This window comes from Micropterus salmoides, unplaced genomic scaffold, assembly GCF_014851395.1.
Source record: "Micropterus salmoides isolate LMB-PRFRI ecotype aquatic unplaced genomic scaffold, ASM1485139v1 Ms_hic_scaffold_6, whole genome shotgun sequence".
Lineage (NCBI taxonomy): Eukaryota > Metazoa > Chordata > Actinopteri > Centrarchiformes > Centrarchidae > Micropterus > Micropterus salmoides.
Window position 1 is genome coordinate 26198988 of NW_024044348.1, and position 9443 is coordinate 26208430.

Sequence of the window (9443 nt, forward strand, 5' to 3'; positions counted from 1 at the left end):
TTCTTGTTGCCCAGTTGTTGCCTTTTAGGTTGATTGTCCAAACATTAAATAGCTCTGCATGACTAGTCTAAGTTTTCCTCCTTGGTTCAAACCTATAAAGACTGCATTTCCTGTTAAAGAGGATAAACCAACATGGAGACCAGAGAGCTGTCTATGGGAGAAAAGCAAGTCATTGTCAAAGTGAGACAAGAAGGAAAATCGACCAGAGCCATTGGACAAACATTGGGCAAAGCAAGCACAACAATTTGGAATGTCCTGAAAAAGAAAGAAACTACTGGTGTACTGAGCAACAGACATCCAACAGGTCGGCCAAGGAAAACAACAGTAGTTGATGACAGAAATATTGCGAGAGCTGTGAAGAAAACCCCAAAAACATCAGTAAGTGATTTCACCGGTGACCTCCACAGTGCAGGGGTGAAGGTGTCACAATCCTCTGTTGGAAGAAGACTCAGAGAGCAGAAATATAGAGGCCACACCACAAGATGCAAACCACTCATCAGCAGGAAGAATCGGAAGGCCAGATTGAAATTTGCAAAGAAGTACAGAGATGAGCTGCAAAAGGTCTGCAACACAATCTATTGGACTGATGAGACCAAGATTAATTTCTAACAAAGTGTGGAGAAAGAAAGGAACTGCTTATGATCCGAAGCATACAAGGTCATCTGTGAAGCATGTAGGAGGTGATGTCATGGCTTGGGCGTGCATGGCTGCTTCTGGAACAGGCTCGTTAATATTTATTGATGATGTAACTGATGATGGTAGCAGCAGAATGAATTCAGAAGTGGACAGAAACATTTTGTCTGCCAATTTACGGAGAAATGCATTGAAACTAATCGGGAGGAAGTTTATCATGCAGCAGGACAATGAGCCAAAGCACACTGCCAACAAAACAAAGGACTTCATCAGGGGGAAAAAGTGTAGACTGGCCAAGTCAATGACCTGGCCTTAACCCAGAGAGCATGCATTTCACCTCCTTAAGAGGAGACTGAAGGGAGAAACACCCCGAAACAAACAAGAACTGAAAGAAGCTGCGGTAAAAGCCTGGAATAGCATCACAAATGAAGAATGCAACAGTTTGGTGATGTCAATGTGTCGCAGGCTTGAGGCAGTTATTGCAAGCAAGGGTTAAGCCACCAAATATTAAATCTTATTTACTTTAAGATTATTTGTTCCATTACTTTTGCTCACCTAAGAATGCTGAGGTCTAATACAAACGGTGATATGTCCTAACTTGTCTCATACTCATCTTTTGATCTTAAACCCAAATGTCTTCAGTGAACAATAAAAACAAAGGAATTTGCCTTACCATTCCAATACTTTTGGAGGGGACTGTAGTTTTCAGTGTGTCCTGGAAAGATTAGATGCTGGAAGTCTCACTGGGAGAAATGTACTTACAGTATGATCTATGTCTTTTGTGTGCAGGCCCTTGCTGAGTAAGATGATGACATGTACAGAGCAGTCATTGTACTATCGCCAGTGGACAGTCCCCCGCTCTTACCACATGGACAGCAGCAATCGCACTGAAGGACGAAGTGACAACTTTCACCCTCGCAGGCTGCTGCTCAGTGGACCCCCACAGGTACTTTCTGTCTAAATATTTGATTTTATTCAAACTCAGGCTTGTGCTATGCTTAATATTTAAACTAATTTCACTTTTTTTCTTTCCACCGTCAGGTGGGTAAGACAGGAGCGTACTTACACTTCCTGGGTATTCTGTCTCGGATGCTGATCAGGCTGATGGAGGTGGATATCTACGATGAAGAAGACATCAACTACAGTCAGTATATTTGCAGCAGTAGTCACCTACATTATGTAAATTACAGAGACTAGGCTTTCTAAAGACCTTACTCCTATTCATTTCCTATATGTCTACTGTTTCCCTAGCCCTTTTCTTTTTGTTTGTTTTGCTGTTATTGCAGTGAGGATTAGGATTTTGTCAGGATGTGTCAAGAATAGATTCTAATCTTCAATATTCACCCTGTTATAAACTCATGGGTAATGCATACACTTAATATGTTGTGTGTTTAGGTGCCCAGGCAGAAGGGCTGCAGTACCACCCACCCAATGCTCCCTGGCCCAACCCAGACATTATAAGGACAATGCCCTTTGACTACGCCCTCCATGACCCCAAATATGACGACATCAGCTCTGTCTATAGCCCTGGAGATATACCAAGCACTGAAGGTAGGCACTGTCAGAAAAACACGTACAAAAGTCAGGTCAGTAGCACACACCTACATCAATATTTGTCTGTACTAAAATGTCCTAATTTGTTTTTGTCTCCGTTGTCTTTCCAAGGAAACCCTATGCGCCAGGAGGATGTGTACCTACGTAGGCGGACATCTAGGATCAAGCTGTCTAAATATGCAGCCTACAACACCTACCATCACTGTGAACAGTGTCATCAGTATCTGGGCTTCAACCCAAGATACCAGGTTAGCAGAACAAACCTATAATCTGATAAATGACACACACTGCTTTTGAAGTGTAAATGCCACAGGTAATGCTGGATGCCCTCTCTAATCTTATATTCAGGTGTATGAGTCAACACTGCATGCCTTCACATTCACTCATCTACTGCTTGGGGAAGATATCCAGCTCTACTTCATCATCCCAAAGTCTAAAGAACACTACTTCAGCTTCAGCCAACCAGGAGGCCAGCTGGAGAGCATGCGGCTGCCTCTCACCTCAGATTGGGTATGTTTTTTTCTTAGTGAACCCTGATTTAATTATCTCAAATTGGGGTGGGGGGTCTTAGTCTGTTTGACTATCCAGTACTTCTGGTGGAGTCTATTGACACCTTATGCTGAAGATCACAGCCGTTAGTGAGGGTATCATTTTGTGAACATCGGTCATGTCACCCTTGATAGTAAATGTGCCGAAATGTTTATGTTACTGCCAATCTCACAGGTATATAAATGATCAAAATTAATAAAAACAAACATTTTAATTAGAAGGTGATCTGCATCACCCATTGAGCCAAGTTTCACATGAACACTGATATTATGAAATATTCATTTCCTGTTGTCACATTATATGTTTTAGTTAATCCCTCCTTAACGAAAACACATCTACTCTTAACCCCTCTCAGATGAGAGGTGAAACATTTTAGCGTATCTTGAAACTAGTCCAGTTGCCCTTGATTTTAACCTTCCTTGGATAACTAAGACCTAGATGACTGAGAACCCTTACAGACAATCCCTCGTAGGTACAGACTCATATCCCTCTGCACATTACCAATTTATTAAAGTGGTGATTTGCAGGGATGACCACAGTGCAACACCTTTGAGCTCCACTAGGTGGCGCTACAGGCTGGATTATGGCTTATATTGAAATTAGGACAGCCTTTTGTAATCAAAATTTAGTAATGTAAAAGTCTGTTGCCATTGATGACAGTGGTTCATTACTTTTTTCTTCCCTTCTACCTTTTGGAGATTGTGTTGAAACATCTAAATGTATGTATGTATTGTTTTGTACTTTTTATATTTATGTATTTCCTTGTATTGTGTACTGTATGATGTGTTATATGGACCTGTGTCTGCAATAAAGTTATTAATATTTTGCATCATTTTGTCATGAGCCACACTTTAAAGTATGAATTCGGTTTGATTTTTTTTGTCCACTTCCTCAGAGCCCAGACTGCATCAAGAGTCCAATCTTCACCCCAACCACTGGCCGTCATGAGCATGGTCTGTTTAACCTGTATCATGCTATGGATGGAGCCTCACACCTACATATTCTGGTGGTCAAGGAGTACGAGATGGCTGTATATAAGAAGTACTGGCCCAACCACATAATGCTGGTACTGCCCACTGTCTTCAATGGAGCTGGAATAGGTTTGTTACTGCTACTAGGGTTAGATATGTAGGGATTCCATAATTCCATAGATCTTTAACGCAGGCCTGTTTAGCAGTTACACTGACACATACAGCACGATCATACCATTCCCATTGTCTTGCAGGTGCTGCTCACTTCCTGATTAAAGAGCTTTCATATCACAACTTGGAGCTGGAGCGCAGTCGGCGTTTGGAGGGAGGGGGCCCTGCAGATGACGTCTGGCCCTTCATCATCCTGTCTGACGACTCGTGTGTTATGTGGAATGCAGTGGACCTCGACGCACACAAGTACATACAGATGCCTTATTTATAGGAATAAGTGTGTAGTACAAAATAGCTGTTGCTTGTATTTAAAGTAAGAATATGTTTATTCATTTTAGGAGTCGGTTTTAACAAAGCTACTGTTTGCTGCATTTTGCTGTCATTAGTGGTCCAGTGGAGCATGCCGTGTCACTTAAGCAGGTCTTACAGCACATGGAGGCCTGTCCAGACCTGGCCCACTATGGACTGTGTGGCATCAGGAAGTGGAGCAGTCGTGGACTCACAGGTCAGGGGTCATGATATCAGAAACCTTATCAGAAAACTATATTTATCAGAAAACTATTTCAGTTTTGTCAATACTAAACAAATTAACAGATGATATATTTTTCTCTAAGCCATAAGCTCAAAAATGACCATACAGTGGAATCACATACACACGCACAGTCTGAATAAAAATGTATTGTTATGAGCTTCACTAAGGTCAAACAATTTGCAAGGCTGTATTGGAATGCACAGGATACTTGAAACATTGCGGGTAGATTGTACTTGTTGTACATATCATATCTCAACCTATACAGAGTGGTATTTTTGTGTTTAAACATATTTACTGAATGTCTGGCTCCAAGCTATAGCTCACATCTTTAAACAAACCCTCATTAGCCACAGTTACTGCCTTAGAATACAAGATGTAAAGCTTAGGCTTACCGAATCTGTGTTTAAATCATATATTTGAGGGGACATTAAAAGGCAACTTTGATAATTTTTTGCTACTTTATGAATCAGAATGAGAAACATGTCAATTATTTTTCTAATAAAGCGGAATGAAAAATAAACTTGTCCGGTATATGATTAAAATAAATTTAAAGTTGCAATTTATTTTGTTACCTCCAGGTAATAAACAGAGGGAGCCCTTCTTCAGAGGCCACCTTCATGACTTCCTCCTCCTCAATGTCGACCGGAGTCAGAACGTCCAGTACGACCAGAACCGCTTCACCTGTCATGATGTTGATTTCACCCTGAGGCTACACAGTGCTGGACTGCTCATCTGCCGTTTTAACAGTTTCAGCGTCATGAAGAAGCAGATCGCCATAGGAGGATACAGGACATTTATTATCAAGACCAAGGTAGATGCTGAAGACAAATGAAAATATAACCACATATTACTCACAGAGCAGAATTAACATTTCAAATCTGTTTCTTAATTCTGCTTAAATATGCATGTAACAGCTAATGAAAGACATTTTATTTACAAAAGTTTATGGTAACAAAGGTTATTAAAAAAAGTTTGACATTTCTCCAGATGACAGATGTCCCTACCTCAGTGGGGCCCTCGCAGTACATCTGTGCCCCAGACAGCAAGCACCTTTTCTTGGCTACACCAGCTCAGCTCCTCCTGGAAAAATACCTCCAGCACACCAGCCAGAAGCTGTTTCCACTCAGCACCAAGAACTACACACACCCTGTGCTGTCTGTGGACTGTTATCTCAATCTGGGACCTGAGGTATACAGCACACATACACACACACAAGCATGTAGAGGGACAGAAACCTCAATATCGACTATTAACCTTTGAACAGTATCTAGGTTCATATATCCATAAATTCCAACATATAGCATATAAAAGTCTTCTTGTGTCCTGCAGGTGACGGTGTGTTTTGTGAGTTCCAGACCTCACTCTGTCAACATAGGCACCACGGGGCTGCTGTTCAGTGGCCTTCTCCTCTGTTTCGCCGACTCCTTCGTGACTCCTGGGTTCCTCAAGAAGTTCACCTTCCTCAAAGGTACAAAGGCAGACCAAATGCAGACATGCAATGATGTATTTTTGAGTAACAGTACTAGGGCTGTCCCCGACTAAGGATTTACAGAGTCGAATCAGAATCGTCAAGTCCTGCCTATAGTTGAGTTTTTTTGTGTGCAGTGATTGCGAGCGGGGGGGGGGGGTTACACATGGTAGCTCCGCTTTAATCTTGAGAAGCTGCAGAGCTGTAGTCTCTATTCATTCAACTTACACTGTAAATTTCCATCTACACTGAGGTCTTGTGCAGAATTTTACGTGCATTACTGCTACCGACAACTGCATGCATGTCGCGGTTCCTCGCAGGTCTATTTCAAGTAGCCAGCTATTTAAAAACGATAAAATATTCTTTGTGTGGTTCATCAACGGTGATTAACTATCCGAAAGTTTAAAAACATTTATTGGAAGTTTTATTCTTTTTAAATGTTTATTTACAGCATTAAACGTTGAAATGAATTGTAATAGGCTGTATATTAACTTATTGGGAGAAAACTGGTAGTTCTATGTAAAATCATACGTTGAGCACCCCCATATCGCCAAAATGGCGTGATCGTTGTTTTGCTGCGAAGCTTCGACTGTGAGATTGACAGTTGAATCAGGCTCCGCCCATCGAATTATCGAATCTTCGACTATTGGGGGTCAGCCCTAAACAGTACTATACAAAGCAAGCTATGCATGACATCTTAGATCTCATTCTGATTCCTTGAATGTACTACATGTAGCAGTTTAGTAACAAAAAATTACCATTCTCCTTTTAACATATTAGCATTGTTACTAATTGACAAAGCAGTCACCCAGACCAAGAGGTTGGCCACCTCCAACAGCAACACGCTGGACAAGACATTTGTTTAATTTCTTTACAGCACAAAGGACAATTCCATTATGGCATAAAACAAGAATAGGATTTCAACACCTGTCATTTTTATAGATAGTGGAATGAAACAGAAAAATGTGAACCAAAGAATCTTTAAATAAACACAAACAGTGAAACTGTGATCTAATTTTTTTTATGGTGAGGATGGCATCCTAAAGTAATTTAGATTTCCGTGTCAAAGTTTAAGTCTCTATCCTTCTCACTCCTGTCTGCCTTCCTGTAGGTGCGACTCTGTGTGTCATCAGTGCAGATCGTAGCTCCTTGAGGCAGACGGTGGGCAGGTTGGAGCTCGAAGAAGAGTGGAGGTTCAGACTTAGCGACGAATTCCAGACTGCCAACGCCAAGGAAGACCGGCCGCTCTTCTTTCTGACTGGAAAACATATATGACTGGAACACAGAGAGTCAAAGTCAAGATGGAAATCACTTTAATTGCCAGTAAGAATAAATGTGTGTTTTTATAGCATGCCAGTACACACTAACATCAGCTTCTGAATTGACAATGCAAGATATGCAAAAGACAGTAGACAATGCATATTACCCAGACCTGTGAGACCCTCTGGAAACATCGATGGAACATGAAACAATGATCATTACCACACATCACTGCGGACACACAAAAAGGACCTTTGGAGGTGAGGTCCAATTCTAGGCTGCCAACATCATGACAGACACATTCATCTTGTAAAGGATGTAATCTTTGAGAGAGAAAATCATTTTGCTAAATATATTTTTTAGGTGGCTTTTATTGATTGGTGGTAATCCTGTGAGTTAGCAAAAGATTGTTCTGGGGGCTTTTCTGGTAAAGAAGTTGTGTTGTTTACAGTTACTGTGGTTTATGTGCCAGTCCTACACTCACTGTAATTTATTTAGTTATCTACTACAAAGTTTTTTTCCTAAAATAAAAATACCCATTGCAGAGTTTTGTGGTGATAAAAGATTAAATGATTCATCTTGTAAAAACACCTCTTGATAGATCCATACAGTATATTTGAAGGAGGTAGGCGCACATAATATAAGAAGCTTTAAAAGAGGGTAGACACAATCATCTGTGTGCAATGGTAGCCGAATTTGGTGTTTTTACATATGATATATTTTGTCAGATTTGCTGTGTATGGAAAAAATAAATAAATAAAGATAAAAAAAAGTCCTTATTATCTCTGTGTACAAGAAAAGTGTTCTGTTTGGATGTAGAACGTTTGTTATGCTTAATGCTCCGTAGATGTTGATTTAATTTGTAACTGCTGAAGAAACACATATCCACTGTGTGTTGGTAGCGTTTCATGATGTACACTTTTTTGTATGTCTTTAATTGTATAAATGTACAGACATTTTAAATAGCTTTCATGTGTGTGTGTGTGTGTGTGTGTTTGCATTGTTCCTTCAGACTTTCAGACACCGAACTGAACAGACTTTAACTGATGCTTCTGAACTTCACAATACCCACATGAAGAATTGTTAAAATACTTGGAGGCTTGCATCCTAAAGGCCAGGGTTGGTTTGACAAATGGCTGTTTGCACACTTGATGTTACTGTCTGTCACTTCAAATGAATAACAGGGCACAAAGTTTCCAAATAAAATATTTATGGCTGTTGAGACCGTTCTTACTAGAATACCTTGTACTGCAGAGTATAGTTTGTGTAACCTTATGTGACTAAAGTGCTCAACAAGGATATTGTCCCCCATCAGGCAGCTCTGTTCTTCAATGCCAGTCAGTGTTCAGGAGATATTTGAGACTGCAAACAGAGCCTCCAAAGTCCAAATGGCTATTAGATGAAGAATCACAAGGGGAGAGAGTCAAGTGGCAAACATTACCCTTCCATGACATGTGTGTATCTGTGTGTGCCCAGCAACTCTGGACCCTCTCAGATTTCCTCCAAGTAAACCATTCCCAGAACACACTTGATAAATTTAGTCTAAAATGCTCACTGCTTGTAGCACAAACAGCAGCAACTCACTGAAACAGTCCCTCAGATTTCCAGAATCACTTAGGAGAGATGTAATCAGAATTAGTAGAGTAGGATCTTCAGAGTTCAAGCAGCAATTTGCACCCGTCAACAAGTGTTGTTGAACTGTTTTAAACAGACAAAGATGAACTTTTAGAGAAAGCTGAACTGGAAAGAGTCAACATCAAATTCATATTTTTGACATCACACATCTCAGAGGACCAAGCAGCTCGTTTGTCCAGCGTGACATTTGCAGTTGCGGAATATTTCTGCATGGACCACTCAAAGAGGATTCCTTCAGATATACTGCCGTATTCTGAGATTCTAAACAGTATATTTCTGAAGAGTCCATACAGCAGCTCAGGACTGTGAATTGTGCGACATGGAACCATGAGCCACTTAGAAGAGGAAGAGCAAGACTTCAGCAGCCACAGTGAGGACGACAGCCCCAATGACAGCTGGACCTGGGTAACAAAACTTACATAACTTAAATTATAATATACGCATAGTAGTAATAAACGTATAGTGGGTCCAGGATCCAACTAATAAGGATTTTAATTGTCGACTAATCTGTTGTTCTTTGAAAACCAGGTATTTGTTTAGTGTATAATATGTCAGCAAATTAAAAAAAAATCCATTGCAATTTTCCAAGATGATGCCTTTAAATGCTTCGTTTTGTCTGACCACAGTCCAAATTCCAAAAGGATTCAGTCTTCATTTTATAAGAGCAGAA

At 40.5% G+C, this 9443-nt stretch overlaps 1 protein-coding gene across 1 annotated transcript in view; it reads left to right on the plus strand.

Annotated features, from left to right (window-relative positions):
• greb1 (growth regulating estrogen receptor binding 1) overlaps nt 1–8105 on the plus strand; it is a 29306-nt gene extending 21201 nt beyond the window's left edge. Inside the window, exons 23-34 of the mRNA XM_038701879.1 lie at nt 1423–1579; nt 1675–1777; nt 2029–2184; nt 2299–2435; nt 2536–2697; nt 3632–3836; nt 3962–4124; nt 4265–4383; nt 4989–5221; nt 5398–5598; nt 5740–5878; nt 6990–8105. Of these exons, the coding sequence (XP_038557807.1) occupies nt 1423–1579; nt 1675–1777; nt 2029–2184; nt 2299–2435; nt 2536–2697; nt 3632–3836; nt 3962–4124; nt 4265–4383; nt 4989–5221; nt 5398–5598; nt 5740–5878; nt 6990–7153 (1939 nt within the window). The 3' untranslated portion in view covers nt 7154–8105. The remainder of the gene's footprint in view (nt 1–1422; nt 1580–1674; nt 1778–2028; nt 2185–2298; nt 2436–2535; nt 2698–3631; nt 3837–3961; nt 4125–4264; nt 4384–4988; nt 5222–5397; nt 5599–5739; nt 5879–6989) is intronic.
• Nucleotides 8106–9443: the final 1338 nt, after the last annotated feature.